This window comes from Mugil cephalus, chromosome 12, assembly GCF_022458985.1.
Source record: "Mugil cephalus isolate CIBA_MC_2020 chromosome 12, CIBA_Mcephalus_1.1, whole genome shotgun sequence".
Lineage (NCBI taxonomy): Eukaryota > Metazoa > Chordata > Actinopteri > Mugiliformes > Mugilidae > Mugil > Mugil cephalus.
In genome coordinates this window covers 8,906,625-8,922,058 of record NC_061781.1, presented here as the reverse complement: position 1 = coordinate 8,922,058, position 15,434 = coordinate 8,906,625, and the positions used below count along the sequence as shown (strand labels likewise).

Sequence of the window (15,434 nt, the reverse complement as noted above, 5' to 3'; positions counted from 1 at the left end):
TCAAAGGATAATTTATTCTACAGAACCGCTGCATTTTCTTCTGATGTTAGAGAACATTTTCAGTTTTGACTAAATTCAAGTTCTTATGGAACTTACTGAATCACTTGAGTAAATAAAATACAGGACAGCAGAAAGTGTGTTTGACAATGAAAACACAAATTATACAGAACTGCTGATATTGCATTTTCTCAAGTGCAAAATATACGTCTGTTTAAGGAAAATAGGTAGATTCAGTTTCTCAGCTTTGCATAGAATAGTAATGTTGTACAGTTTGCTGTACAACATTACATTTTCCTTAAAGTCACCAGCGACTTCTCTTTGCTGATTCATGTCCTTTTGTCGCTCTGCACCCGTTACATCCACTGAAAGCGGCGTCTACTCCCTTTCTCTGGAGCTACTTTCTGCTGGACAAAGAGTTGCCATGGGAAACCCCCCGCTCAGGCCAAACCACTGACCCTCACTAGGCAAGCCCCTCTCCCTCCCTTCACAAATCCTCATTTAACCTCCGGTTGTGTTCCTTCGCTTTGCATCAGAGTAAGCGCAGAGGGTCCTGAGATTTGTAAAAACGCGTGTGCTGCCTTCTTTGGTTTCCACAGTTTCCTGTTACATCGTGGAACTGAAAAACCAGCGCATTCCAGGAAAAGAGTGTGACTGTGTTGTCGTTTGTGCTCCACATACTGTATACACACACACACACACTACCAGTCAAACGTTTGACACACTTTCTCATTGAAGTGAATGAGAAGGTGGCTCCAAACATTTGACTGGTAGTGTGAATGTATACATATGTATATGGTATATACAGTATATTCATATTTCTTTCTTTTTTTTCTTTTTTTCTGAATGCGCTGTTCGCTCGAGTGCTCAAGTGGATTTCATGAGCTGGTCGTAACCAACGGTAGAATTCCAAGTATTACATCAATGTCTTGATGTTATCAACCCCCTCCGAGGAGAAGGGTGTAGGTTTCCTATTACAAATGACTTCGCACGCCACCAGTCCGTTTACAGCGCTTGTAGATGTACATGTGCGTGTCTAGAAGGAGTGAAAAAAAGAGGGCATTCGCCTATTAGGCACGCATGTGTCTCTTTTTCAGGGGGCGGAGAGACGGAACAGCCAAAGCAAACAGAGAGGACTCTGCTCAAAGTTCAGTTCAGCCTTTGCCACCATGACTTGCACATCTCACTGACCGCTAGAATTCAGCACTTAAAACAATGAATACGGACTGAAAAGGGCTGCGATTAAAAGCAGATGTCACGACAGAAATGAGAATGATTAATGTGCCGGGTGTAAGCGAATGCAGAAGACAGAGTAGACCCAGCACGAAAAAGAAAATACACTTAGTGACATTAAAGAGTGATTAACTAGAGACAGACTCTGAATGCTGAACTTCCCCTACAAATTCCGCAGGGAATCTCCACTGTGCCTGTCTTCCTGAGGTTATATAATAGCCTGACTGCAAATGCAGACTTCCTGCAGGATTTAAACACACACCCCCCTTCACACGGACACGCATAAAGCTGCCTCTTGACAAGAGGCACCTCTATAGTTCTTGCAGCAAACCAGCCTGCAGCACAGGGAGGACGCAATGAGCAGCGGGGTGTGGTTTCCTACGCTGGGGATCCTGGCTTGGATATGCTGCCTCAGTCTGGGGCCTGTTCAGGGGGCGAAGGTGCTGGTTATGCCTGTGGATGGGAGCCACTGGCTCAGCATGAAGATACTGGTGAAGGAGCTCAGCCGCAGGGGCCACGAGGTCGTGGTGCTGGTGCCTGAAACCAGCCTTTTGATCACCAAAACAGAGGCAGGTGGCTCAAAAGACTACAAGACTCTGATCTACCAGCCGCCATATACCAAAGAAGAACTGGATAACACTTTTAACCAGCTCAGAGAAGGAGTGTTCCTCAAACCGCCAGAATTCACAGATTTGTTCGTCAACGTGGAACGTTTGATAAAGTTCACTACAACCCAGGTGCAAAGCTGCGAGACCCTGCTGAACAACGAGTCTATGATGAATCTTCTGAGGGGAGAGAAGTTCGAGCTGATGCTCACAGACCCCTTCCTTCCCTGCGGCTCCGTCCTGGCTCATATCTTTTCCATTCCTGCTGTTTATTTCCTACGTGGGATTCCATGTGAGTTGGATGCAAAGGCAAACCAGTGCCCCTCTCCCCCTTCCTATGTTCCCGCTTTCTTCTCTGGTAATACAGACGTCATGACCTTCCCGCAGAGAGTCAAAAACCTGATCATGTCTACCGTGCAGTCCTACATGTGCAAAATTATCTATGTCCACTTTGACGAGCTGGTCACTAAGTATATTGGAGAAATCACGACCTACAAAGAGCTTGTAAGCCACGGGGCTATCTGGCTTCTCAGATATGACTTTACTTTTGAATGGCCTAAACCTGTCATGCCAAACATGGTTTTTATCGGAGGGATCAACTGTGCAAAGAAGGCTCCTCTTCCAGCAGTGAGTATGCAAATAAGTTAGTACCAAAGTAATCAAGCATGCATCGCATCTGGATTCACTGGATGCAGATACTTTCATACACTTTCTTTTGAATTTATAAGCAATTTTTCTGACTACAATGGCTCCTTTGCAAATTTACATGAAAATAAAGACGGGAGAAGTTTCTCTGGAACCAACATTTGCATAAAATGCATAAAATACTGTAGTTAATTAAAAAAAATAAATAAATCTTCAATGGTATTTTATGGTATTTCCTAAGAGACAATAAAGCATTTTCAGGCTGATTGAGCATCAAGATTCAGAATGATTTGACTGTTTACTGATATTTATCTCATGTGGCTCATTGTGTGAAGGCAGACCTGGTTTTTCTGGTCGTCTGTGTTGTAATGTGAACCAGGAAAAGCCGATTTCTGGACTATTGCCAGCATTTTCAAAGAATAGCAGAGAGGAGCTCTATTGTGTCAACAGGTATCAAATGCTCTGCAGAAGATTTGTTGGCATAAGCGCACGCGAGACTGTTGCTTTTAAGATTACCTAATTAGGAGCCTCTGTGCTGCATGCAAAGTGGATCAAAACACAATGCGTTGTAACGCTGCTTCAGAAATAGGGGATACACGCATGCACATTCCTTTTTGTCATTTTTGTGTTTTCTCCAACCTCCCTGCAGGACTTAGAGGAGTTTGTGGAAGGCTCAGGAGACGACGGCTTTATTGTCTTTACCCTGGGTTCAATGGTGTCCAACATGCCCGAGGAGAAAGCCAAACAGTTCTTTGATGCTTTCCGGCAGATCCCTCAGAGGGTAACGATAACCCGATTAAACCTCTTTACTTGATGACCTATGACTGCTTTTTGTACACTTTATGTAAGACTGATTGTTGAAGTGTCCTCCGCTCAAGCGGGACAAACATTTACACATTAGCCAGAGATTTTCACAGCGTGCGTACAGGCCCCATGCTTAATCAGGTTGAACCGGAGGACTTTGTTCTCTGGCATTGTCATCCTGTAAACTATCCATTCATTGCACTAGTTTGCATGTGTTAAAAATGAGGTGGTATCATTTATGTTTCAGGTTCTGTGGAGATACACTGGTGCGCTCCCTGAAGATGTACCCAAGAACGTCAAAATTCTCAAGTGGCTACCTCAGAACGACCTCCTGGGTGGGTTTAGTTTCATCAAAAACTTAAGAAAATGTAGAACATTTTAAGTGTAATACTTAATAATACTTGTCGGATTGGATGTGTAATTGTGGGCGTTTTTCGTTTCTGCCCCCCAGCTCATCCCAAGGCAAAACTCTTCATTACTCATGGGGGTACTCACGGGATCTATGAAGGCATCTGTAACGCCGTGCCAATGTTGATGTTTCCACTTTTCGGGGACCAGGGAGACAACGTGCTTCGCGTAGTGTCCCGCGGTGTTGCAGAGAAACTCAGTATATACGAAGTGACCACTGAAACTCTACTGGCTGCGCTGAATAAAATGATCCATGACAAAAGGTAAGACACCTGGATGTTCACGGCAGCACTTGGATTCATAACTAAATGATACAAATGAAGAAATCCATTAGAGTTGAACTAAAAATAAATAAATATAACTTGAGCCTACATTTGAATTTGATGCATTTTTCCTATTTGTTTGTGGAGTCCATCCAAATGCAGGTGTTTTCACATTCTGTATCTTATCTGGCCTGTGTGGACGTGTACAGAGTGTACCTGGCTGAACATGCTTTTATGTTGTTTATTTTGCGTTTTAAAGGGGCCCTTTGGTTGCGTTTCTCACAGGTCACAATTCAACAAATGTCTACAATGCACTCTCCTTCCTCAAACATTTGAAACTGATGTGTTTCTTTTTTCTTTTTTTTTTCTTCTTTTTTTTGCTAAGTGTCTTTCATCTGCAGTGCTGATGTCTTCGTTTGCTTGTTAGCAGGGACTTAACCGTCGGTCCAGTGTTAGTCAAACCCACAAACAAATTGACAATGAATAATTAAATGATTCCTTTCCCCAGTTACAAGGAGAACGCAGTGGAGCTGTCCCAGATACACCTCGACCGCCCTGTTGAGCCTGTGGACCTGGCTGTTTTCTGGACTGAGTTCGTCTTGAGACACAAAGGAGCCTCCCACCTCAGGGTAGCTGCACATAACTTGAACTGGATTCAGTACCATAGCTTGGATGTCATTGGCTTTTTAGTCCTCATCGTCGTCACCGTTATGTGGTTGGAACTGAAATGCTTCCTGTTTTGCATGCGCAAGTGTTGGCGAAGAGGGACTGCAAAGAGAAAATCAGAGTAGTGTTTCTTTGCAACATTTGCTAGGTTTTATTAATTCACTGCAATTAAGCTACTGGTGGAAACACTGCTGAGCAAGTTGAATATGGTGTACTGTGTGATGACTGGGTGTATATATGTGAGTGTAAAATCTCAAAGTGCCATTACTACATTTGCTACAAATAACAACCTAATGACGACTGATTGAAGCCACCCAACTCTCCTTTTCTAAAGAAAATTCTAAACGAATAAAACTTGTTTTTTGAATCCCTCGGTCATGGAAGTATCTGTAATATTTTGAAGACCTTTGTTTTCTGAGTTCAAGATATTTTATACTGACAACACGTTAGCAGGGTTAGCAGGGGTTTTCTACATTTTTCAGGCCTAGGACCCCCAAACTGATGAAGAGATTAAGTAGGGACCCCCTACCTACTATATGTGTTCTATATTAAACTAGGCCTAGTGCTATTTAGAAATATACACTATTATTATCATTCAATATTAAGCTATCCCTTATCCCTTTACTAAAATATGTTGGATTCATGTTAATGTCTATTTAACGAAATTTAGATTAGTGGGGGAAAATAAAAAAATATACAAAAAATGTCTAATGAAAGATTTTGCGCCCCCCTCTGCAGTACCTCCGCTGAACCCCTAGAGGTCGCGGACCCCCTGTTGAAGACCTATGCATCACAGTATTATTCTTTCATTCCTTTTTTTTTTTTTTTTGTAACTTTAGTCAACATAAAAGCGGCTCCATGACTTTGCCTTGGTCATTGTTTGAGTTTTACACTTGAAGTGAAGAATCAGAGGAACTGAGGTCTGAAGGTTGACTTGGACTGTAACAATCACAGAAGGAGGAAGAAGCACAAACAAGAAAGAGCATCAGAAAATGGCTAAATATAAAATATTCAGTTCCACTTTGATAAAATGACGGCCTTTGTCCTAGCAAAGAAAGCTGAATCTCCAGTAACAGAGATAAGAATAGCCCAAATTTTCATTTTGCAACGATTACAGCTGGGGCTTATACAAGCCTGTGTAAAGCACCAGTTTAAGATTTACATCCCACAAAAGGCCTACATGGAGCCTATGGAGCTACGCTGTTAAACGCATCTATATATGTGCGCTGGTGCGTCAAGACTGTTCTGCAATCACCCCACTAAAACAACATATTGCATAGTTAAACTTGATTTATATTCCTGTAATGTATATTTGTATGTATACATTGTATGTTCAACTATATTCAAGCACAGTTTATGTTGTAGGTGGAAATGTAGATTAAAGTATGTATACATACAGAGAAGACTTCTGAGTAGATGGTGTGTAGGATGGCTTGTTGGGCCACATCATGACACGTGAACAAGGAAATTAGTGTAGATACACTACTGTTGAGTTGCACGTCAGGTTACGCTGCAGGCTACTGCGTAGGGTCCGTACCATACATATGTAGAAGTAATGTGTGACTGTAAGACAAACTAAGACCGAATTGCTCTTCATTCTGCTAGCTACGGAAGTTCTAGCTAACCAAGTTGCCAAGATGTCAGCATCTGATGCAGATAATAGCTCACTAATAGTCAGGTTTCAAACTAACAAGCCTGTGAAATAAGGTTCAGGAAATGTTGGCCCAAGATAGATAGATACATAGACACGTTTAGTTGTCAGAACTGTATCAGGGTTTGTTTTTTACAAGTACAAGTGGTTGCCGTAATGCAGCTGTTTTACTTGAAGCCTCTTGGCTGCTGGGAGTATGCTGTCAATCAACATTTTGGATGCAGCATCCAACAGGCAATTACCAGGCCCAAGAAGAATGTGCTTCTCTCTGTCGCCACCCTCTGGGCAAAAAAAAAAAAAGATGGTTTGAAACAAAACCTTCTGCACAGCCTGTGTTTTATCAGTATAACAAAAGCAGTCTTCTTTGCAGAGACACTCTCCAGAGAATAAGGAAAATGAAGTTGCTTGCTTAGTACACTGGTAGTTTTCACAGTCTGCGGTATGCGCATGCGATAGCAGCCACAGCTTTTGGTTAGCCTCTCTGCCTGCATTCTAGAGGTTAGGTTCATGTCAGTCGAAACCTTTTAATTATAGTAGTATTGTACAAGCCTTCCTGTTATTCAGGAAGCTGCTCAGCTGAGGAATAAACAAAGATTTTGCATTTTACAAACTGCACAGAGGAGGCACTGAGAAAATGTCGCTTCAGCTAATTCATTTCACGTATAACAGTAGTTCCATATTAGGTGTTAGCCACCTGACATCGCGAGGTAACTACCAGCTCTTTAAAACAAACTAATTTGTGCCTAACGGCTTCCTTTGGTGTGAGAAGATGATGCAGCTGTTGAAGGACTCCTCATGCTCTCATTTGAGGCTCAACTGCAAATCCACCTTGATGTTTCTATAAAGTTTGTCACCCTCTACTTCCAACGTGCATAGAGGAGGGAAAAGAGCATAAAGGTCATCACCATGATGACCACAATGAAGGCCACAAGAAAAAGATGCATCGTTTTGACAATAATATTATTTCAGTTCAACTTTATCTACTTCCAAGGTGCCAGGAGGAGGAAAGGAAATGTAAAATGCATTGTTCTTACAAAAATATTGTTTCATATGAGTGCCATACTTCATAACAAATACTAGTACAATATATTGTACTGGAAACAGCGCTGTTTAAGTAGTAATAAGGTAAATAGAAGTAGAAGGTGAGGACACCCACCCAGTCCAGCTAGCAGATTGGACAAGTCATACTGAAACTTAAGCCTGATTTCCTCTGTTGCAACATTACTGATGTGCTGGGACCTATTTGTGTGGTAAAGGTCACCTCCATGCGCAAGGGGAAATTGGTAGATTATTGGCCTAAGGTAGAAGGAGTCAATTTTAGCGCACACATACGCAGACACGCTTAAACCCATCACCTACAGACGACTGGGATCTGTGTGATGAGGGGGACGGCCTCTCAAGGACAGGGTTCATGGCCTAATCTTTGCCTTGTTTGAATTCAGATGCAGATGTCTGCACTGAAGACAAAGTTCAGACAGTTCCAAGATGGGGCCAACTTGTAATTTCGAATTACCCAAAACAGAAATGCACCAGACCGCCTTCATGGAACCAGTCCACCACAGACCACATCGGGCTAATAATGTAAGCTGGTGGTATATTCTCATGAACACAGAGAAAACTGTTCATGGAATCCTTAATGATGATCGTGTATATTAACACTGCATCTTACCCAGACTGAAAGCTCCCAGCTCCCTTATAAAAGTATTTTTGCTCCCTTGTATATTATATATACATATTTAATAACTCGTGACCAGTGTTGATTTATCATTATCGTAGTTTTAAAATAATATTAAATCAAGGTCCAACGCAAATCTGCAACAAGGACAGACAGGCCAATAAAAGGCTTTAACATTACTTAAAATTCTTCAAATGTTTTATATGACATGTTGAATGTGAAGCACTTTGGTGCAAATGCTCTTTGCTACATAGATGAAATAAACCTAAACTCTATATAACTTCTAGAGTTAGTGTGGGTTTGTGAAAAAAAAGAGAACCAGATGAGTTTTACCCAGGAAAATAAGGCATGTGGTTAAGTCATGGTCATCACTGTGTGTGTGGTTGAGAGTGAGAGTTCAGAGTCGATCGCATTGGGGTTCACGCAGTTTCCATTACTTAAACCATCTTCCTTTAGAGTAAATGAAGTGAATCTGTCAAGAATGAGTATTTAGGTTTATAACTAGAGTTAGTGGTCTTAAATCTCTGGTCACAAAACTTTTCAAGTCTCGTTATTTCTCCACATAAGAAAAGACTAGTTGTTTGTTAACATAAAACCAACTATGTGCAACTATGCACACATACATGCACAACATTAATGAAATTATTATTAATTTAACAAGATGGCCAGGACACACAACAACTCAAATGTCAGGTTTGTTTTATCTTTCCTGGCAAAGGACATCAACTTATTGTACAGAGGTGGCACCTCCCACACGCAGCAGGAACCAGAGAATCATTTCAAATCTTGCATGTGCAGCTGGTGTCTCACACCCCATCCCACAACGTTTCCGCAGTGGGAGCTACAAAAGGTAGAGGAGGGGGGCTCTGTAAGACACACTGTTCAGCGTTTGCATCTGCGCCACCATGATTGACACGTGCTGCATCCTCTACGTCCTTCTGATGGTCTCTCTCACTGGTAAGATGACATAAAATTATTTTCAAAGTTGTAGAAGTGACTCTGAACCACAACAACCAAATGAGATCTCTTATCCATCATCATCATGTTGGAATAAAGTATCTCGTATTTGTTTTATTGGAACGAAGGGCAATGATTTGAGAACTGTTTTTACCTTCTCATTTTTAGGGGCTTCTGAGAGTGGCATAATAGGTGGTAAAGTTACAAAGCCTCATTCTAGACCCTACATGGCTTCACTCCAGTACCAAGGACGACATTCATGCGGTGGGATCCTTATTCGGGAGGACTTCGTTCTCACGGCAGCGCACTGCCATTAGTGAGTTATTGTTTTTTTCCAAAACTGAAAAGGAATCAAATAGTAACTCTGAAATTAAATGTGTAGTTTCATGTCTAGTAAGTTAGTTGCGCTAATTATTCACCTCTGAATTATATATATTTTTTTCACTAAGGAAATATGAAAAAGGTTTTAAACAGTTGATGTATCATATTAAATACCCAAATGGCTGACAATTATTTACTATCATGGGTTTAAACAGTTGACACTTCCTATACACTCACTAGTCAGTCATTGAGGAAACTAGTATAAACTGAGCTGTTTATACAACTGTGTTTTCATTTTGAGGTTGTGGTTTGTGGTATTATTGACTAGTATTGTGTTGTTCTGACACCTGTTTCTATCACATTGTCAGACCCATTTTAGTTGGTGGTCGAGGCTAAACAGTTTTACAGCACCACAAACTACATCCTCCTCATAAGTTAATGTTAGGAATAATATTATGAGCATACTATATTACTACAGTCACAGATGGTTATTTAGTGAAGGACTGTTAAACTGGAATGCATTCATTTTTACTGTTTTGGCATGTACAGTAGCCTTTATTTTAAACTCAGTGTGGTTATATTAGGTGTTATCATCCATGGTTAAAATAATGTTTAACAACATCACATGTTCCCCTTTTTTCAGCCCGCAAACCATGACAGTGGTACTTGGAGCACACAACATAAGCAAGAAAGAGGACAGTCAGCAACATCTCACAGTGGCCAAGTACTACAAACATCCAAAATACAAAAAATTCGACTACGATATCATGCTGCTGAAGGTACCAGCAATAGTAGCTCTGCTGCTTCCTCCTTTTGAATGTTGAAAACTGGCTATTGTCTGTAGCCTTTGCAATGTGTTCAACTGCAACTTTAAGTGTTTTAAGGATGAAATAAACACCCATAAGCTAATTCAGGAAATATATGAAAAAACAAAACAAAATAACGAATGAAGCAAATGTTAACTGCTGTGATTTCCACTTCTCCTTCACAGTTGGAAAACAATGCAACACTCAATAAGTACGTGAAAACCATCGGACTACCAAAGAAAAATGGGAAAATCCCAGCGAACATCAAATGTGTTGTTGCTGGTTGGGGTCAAACTGGACCCAATGAGCCTGCCTCACATGTTCTGAAGGAAGCCACGGAGAAAATCCAGCTCATCTTTGAATGCAAAAATATCTGGAAAGAATATTTCAATAGTGAACATATGATATGCACCACGTTTGACAAAAAAGGAGGGATTTGCCAGGTAATTGCACAGTGTTTGAGCAAAGCAACAAATAGTGAACTTAACCTTAACCGATACAACAAGGATGCTGCTAACAGAAAACTGTTATTGTCTTCATGAGGAACAAGTATGATCTTGACTGACTACTCAGTCTAGTCTTTCTCTTGTCCTTTTCCCCAGGGTGATTCTGGTGGACCAATCCTCTGCAACAACAAGCCTCAAGGTTTAACAGCTTTCACCGTGGAAAACCAGTGTGAAAATTCAAAGTTCCCCCATGTCTTCACAAAACTCAATTTCTTTGCAGCGTGGATTGAAGAAATGATGAATCAATAAAAGCCAAGAATTCTGCTTTTCCTGCACCAGCTTGTCTAGTGTTTAATGACACGGATCAGTAAAGTATACTGTTTTTGCTTGTGAAAAAAAAATTATATTAAAACACATGTGAAATATAAAGTTTTCTATAGTTTGCCCCTTTATTTCTGTACTCAACCCCCTTTTGAAAACTTTGTAAAAAGTTTGGTCAACCCTTTAGATGATTATTATGAGTTGAAGGTGAGAGGGAAAAGGAGTGGTTGGGGTGTTCAGGGGTGTGAGTGTGATGGCTGACTTAAATATTCGAGAGACGGCCTGTCAAACCACAGGCCGCTGTTGTCGCACTCAAGCCTCGTAGCCAGCCACAGTGCAAACAGATACGTGAAGCGGTCTTCTGAAGAAAAACTCCAAACCCCATTTCCTATGAAGTACACGAGTACTCTACAAAGACTAGATATTTAATGTACGAGCTGCCAAACTTTATTGTTTTTGGCAAAAATTCCCTCCTTTTGAATTTAATGCCTGCAACATGTCCCAAAGAAGATGGGACAGGATGGACACAGGACCCACACACCTAGTGTAGTCATCTCTACCTTCTTTTCAAAAATCACCAAGGTTCCACATGGTCTCATTTCTTGTTGGTGCAACATCAGCAACTCTGAAAGTAGCAGATGGTGAGACTTTCTTTTTTTTTATTTGTCTATTTCCCAACACTAAGATAACCACTAGATGGAGGTGCAGACAAATATTTTCAAGATTTAGTTTACCATTTTCCATTGTTATTGGATTGCTGTTATGCATGGCTCTGCTTGACTCCAGTCCAATACTACGCTTGAGCCAGGAATTCCACAGAGGTGCTGATCACTTTTATACTAAGACCCTCATTAATCAGATACTGTGGCAGATCCCTTTGTTAGGTAGCAGTGGCTAACCATGAGTTTGGCATGTTTAAATCAGATGCAGACAGTAGCTATAGCAGCTATCTTATACCGACAGTAGTCTTGTTGGTTATTTAGCAACTTAACAGGAGGTAAAATAAGGACGGCATTGTTGGAACTGGACGATGGTTGTGGCTATGATGTGTCTCTTCTGAATACCATGTGTAGATTTCAGGGATGCGCCAAAGGGATTCGTGACAAACAGCCTCTGGAAAGCGTTCACTCCAGAAAACAAGGCAAATGATTTATTCGAGACCTTCCAGCTGCTGTGAGTTTGCCGTCAACCCAGAATGTTCCCTGGAACATTGAGTCTTCAGTGTTTTAACACTCTGACTCCACCTTCTGGACTGTAACATAAAGGCCTGTTCAAAACAGGAATGTCTAAAAAATATTAGTAGTGCTAACCCATAGAGACAGACTCCATTAAAATACCTTCTCATTTGTCAAAATGAGACAATTATTATATGGTATGTTGTCGTTTTTGGTCCCATCTTGTTTCTTGTTTTTGTTACTTAAAAAGACGCAAAGTACCTTGATCCCACTACACCACAGAACACGTCTTCTTTGACTATTGACAAAATGTTTCCTCCCTGCTGAAGAGAAGAAATGTATAGACTAACTCATTGTCAGACCTCTGACAGAACATGGGTTAGCAGACATTTTCACTGTTTCTGTTTTGAGATAAGGAGAGTGCTCAGTATTTCAAAAAGTATAAACAATAAGCAGCCAATCTCATGTATTAGTATCAGTCTAAAAACTTGCCCCCGTCTTACTAACTACTGAAGTGACTTTCACTTTTTTCACTGGTTGTTTTCACGCTCTGTGGTATGCACATGCTATAGCGGCTGCATCTTTTGGTTAGCCTCTCTGCCTGCCTAGTAGACGTAGGGGTCATGGTGGTCGCTCTCTTGTAGTATTGCATGTCTTCCTGTTCTTCAGGAAGCTGCTCATAGGTGTAAAAAAAAAAAAAAAAAAAAAAATCCATTAGTTTCTGTGCCTTTCTTTTAACAGAACAACAGTACTACTACTGTTGTCGGTTATGTTTTAGCATATGCAGCAACCTTTATTTAAAACTAAATGTAGTAACATTAGGTGTTGTCATCCATAGTTAAAATAATATTTATCAACATTACGTGTGTTTTTCAGCCCTCAAACCACGACAGTGGTACTAGGAGCACACAACAAAAGCAAGAAAGAGAACAGTTACAATGGAAAATATGACTATGATATCATGTTGCTGAAGGTAAACAAAAAATATGCACCAGTGTACTTGATGGAATCAATTACGTGTTTAGAGTTGAAGCGGCACTCTGTGGTTTCACATATTTGCACTGGTTGAGGGTGTAGACACTCAGTGTCCATTTACCAGTGTCTGTCTGTCGATGAGCATCTGTGGCCGCAGTTGTTACTGTTGTTGCCACTGTTAGATGGTTGTTGGCTACTTCAGCAAGTGTATCTGTGAGAAACATCACTCCGAGTGGCTGCTGTTTGATAAGAAAATGACAACTAAAAGTTAAGAGGGCACATATTGCAGACTATTTTCCTTTTACTTCTTTCAGTCATCTGAACATTTGTTGAAAACAACATGATCGTGCAGAATCAATTAAATGTTGAGCAACTGATCGGTATGAATGTCGAGACGCCAGCGCTGCCTGGCAGTGTGTAGCAAAAGGCAGCGCTGCTGCTTCCTCCTTTTGAATGTTGAAAACTGGCTATTGTCAAGACAAAGGCAGCGTCCCAGTCAACCTTTGTTACCCGTAGTGATCAGTCAGTGTGACGTCTTGGTGCTTTAAGGATGAAATCAACACACATAAGCTAATTCAGGAAATATATGAAAAATTATAAATGAACCAAAGGTTAAAAAAAAGAAAAGAAAAAGTGTTTGGAACAGTTCAGGTTAACTGGAAAATAGTGAGTGTCATTATTGGGTATAAAACTAGCCTCCCCGAAAAGACTCGAAGGGAGGGGTGAGTTTCACTGCTTTGTGACAAATTGTGTGAGCAAACAGTCCAGCAGTCTAAGAACAGTGATCTGTTGAATAATTACAAGGGATTAGGGATTTCATCATTTACTTCTGAGAAGTAAATACAAATAAATTATTCATTTTATATACTGACAAAGGATGGAAACAGGACCCACACACAAGGTTCCTCACAACTCAGTGTCAGACATCTTTTTAGTACACGGGTTAGCAGACATTTCACTGTTTCTGCTTTGAGATAAGGAGAGTGCTCAGTATACCAAAAAGTATAAACAATAAGAAAGACAAACTGATGCATTACTATAAGTTTTAAACTTGCCCTCGTCTTACTAACTACTTTAGTGACTTTCACCTTTACACTGTTCTCACTTTGTGGTATTCACATGCTATAGCGGCTGCATCTTTCGGTTAGCCTCTCTGCCTGCCTAGTAGGGGTCATGTTGTTCGAGACCCCTACATTCTTGTAGTATTGCATGTCTTCCTGTTCTTCAGGAAGCTGCTCACAGGTGTCAACCAACATTTTCTGCAAACGGCTTTGGTGGCAAACCAAAAATTTCCATTAGTTTCTGTGCCTTTCATTTAACAGATCGATGTTCAACAATGTTGCCTTGCTGTCATAAACAATTGTCATGGCTAAATGTAGCGGACAAATTAAAATATTGTCTTTTTATGTTCATGCATAAAGTGAATGTTTCACCTGTTCAGTTTTTTCGTGAATGGATAGGATTTTCAGGTTTTTGCCAACACTGGACAAGTAGCAGGCCATGTGGTGGTGCCAAGACTGCAAAAAATTGTATTATGTGTACATTATAAAGCTTGTTTGGCTTGGAATATGTAATGTCAGACACATCAGTAGTAGATTTTCGTATAAAAAGGTACATAAATTCCAATAGTCCTATATAGATAAGTACACAGAAAGTGGCTATAGCTCTGGACAGAGGGTATGCAGTTACGTCACTGCCGCCTGAGGCCACGCCCCCCTGAGTGGCAAAAACACGGTGAAATTCGTAAGTTAAATACCTTATATACAATCAATGCGAAATACAAGGAGACCGGTGAAATGTGTAGAATATTGAATCAAATTAAGGACAATTTGACTCAATAACAATCCTTACGAGCTGGTATGGATTTGTAAAAGTGGTTTCAGTTAATTTAAGGAAATTTCAGTTGATGGTTAAATGTAGCTAAATTAAAGATGCTAACGCTAAGAGCTTAGACGTTAGCGTCCGACTGGACATAAAAAGGGGGGCACAAGTATTCCGTTTATTGTTTTATTGTTATTTATTGTTGGAACTGAAATAGTTACCGTCGTTATCTTAAGGTGACTTCATCAAAAATTACAGCATAAATTAATATTACCTGACACCAAATGTGAAACCCAACACCAGGTTTCGGTGCCTGGATTCCACTTTCCTTGTAATGCGGCAAAACATTTCTTCTGTTTTCTTTGGCAGTCGGGCATATCTGTAAAAATATATCTGTGATTGCTTTTCAACAACACACACAACAGCTCTTCGCATTTTTAATTAATTTTAATGTCACTTTTTGCCACTGAGTGGACGTAACCATGGAGATTTCGCTTGCTGTGACGTCACATGCATACCGTTATCATTTATATTGTGTATTTTCTATATTGACTATATTGGTTATTGTGGTTTCATTTATACTGAGTGACTTCGCTCATTTGTTGACTATTATGTTTTATTTGTTAACTGTTTTAGTTATACTGTATAGTACAATTTTTAACCTT

At 40.4% G+C, this 15,434-nt stretch overlaps 2 protein-coding genes across 2 annotated transcripts; both read left to right on the top strand.

The window, feature by feature from the left end:
- Positions 1-1,247: 1,247 nt before the first annotated feature.
- Positions 1,248-4,988, top strand: LOC125017945 (UDP-glucuronosyltransferase-like). The gene is made up of 5 exons (XM_047601517.1): positions 1,248-2,462; positions 3,130-3,261; positions 3,532-3,619; positions 3,736-3,955; positions 4,464-4,988. Exons 1-5 carry the CDS (start codon positions 1,587-1,589, stop codon positions 4,744-4,746), a joined length of 1,599 nt encoding a protein of 532 aa, XP_047457473.1. The 5' UTR covers positions 1,248-1,586; the 3' UTR covers positions 4,747-4,988.
- Positions 4,989-8,747: 3,759 nt separating this feature from the next.
- LOC125017759 (granzyme B-like) lies at positions 8,748-10,906 on the top strand. Its single transcript, XM_047601229.1, has 5 exons — positions 8,748-8,904; positions 9,073-9,220; positions 9,869-10,004; positions 10,217-10,474; positions 10,634-10,906. Exons 1-5 carry the CDS (start codon positions 8,853-8,855, stop codon positions 10,784-10,786), a joined length of 747 nt encoding a protein of 248 aa, XP_047457185.1. The 5' UTR covers positions 8,748-8,852; the 3' UTR covers positions 10,787-10,906.
- The last annotated feature ends 4,528 nt before the right edge of the window (positions 10,907-15,434 follow it).

Coding starts and splice junctions, on each gene's coding strand:
- LOC125017945 (XM_047601517.1), top strand. CDS start 1,587: ATGAGCAGCGGGGTGTGGTTTCCTACGCTGGGGATCCTGGCTTGGATA. Junction 3,262..3,531: donor TCCGGCAGATCCCTCAGAGG/GTAACGATAACC, acceptor TTTATGTTTCAG/GTTCTGTGGAGATACACTGG. Junction 3,620..3,735: donor ACCTCAGAACGACCTCCTGG/GTGGGTTTAGTT, acceptor TCTGCCCCCCAG/CTCATCCCAAGGCAAAACTC.
- LOC125017759 (XM_047601229.1), top strand. CDS start 8,853: ATGATTGACACGTGCTGCATCCTCTACGTCCTTCTGATGGTCTCTCTC. Junction 8,905..9,072: donor TCTGATGGTCTCTCTCACTG/GTAAGATGACAT, acceptor TCTCATTTTTAG/GGGCTTCTGAGAGTGGCATA. Junction 10,005..10,216: donor ACGATATCATGCTGCTGAAG/GTACCAGCAATA, acceptor TCTCCTTCACAG/TTGGAAAACAATGCAACACT.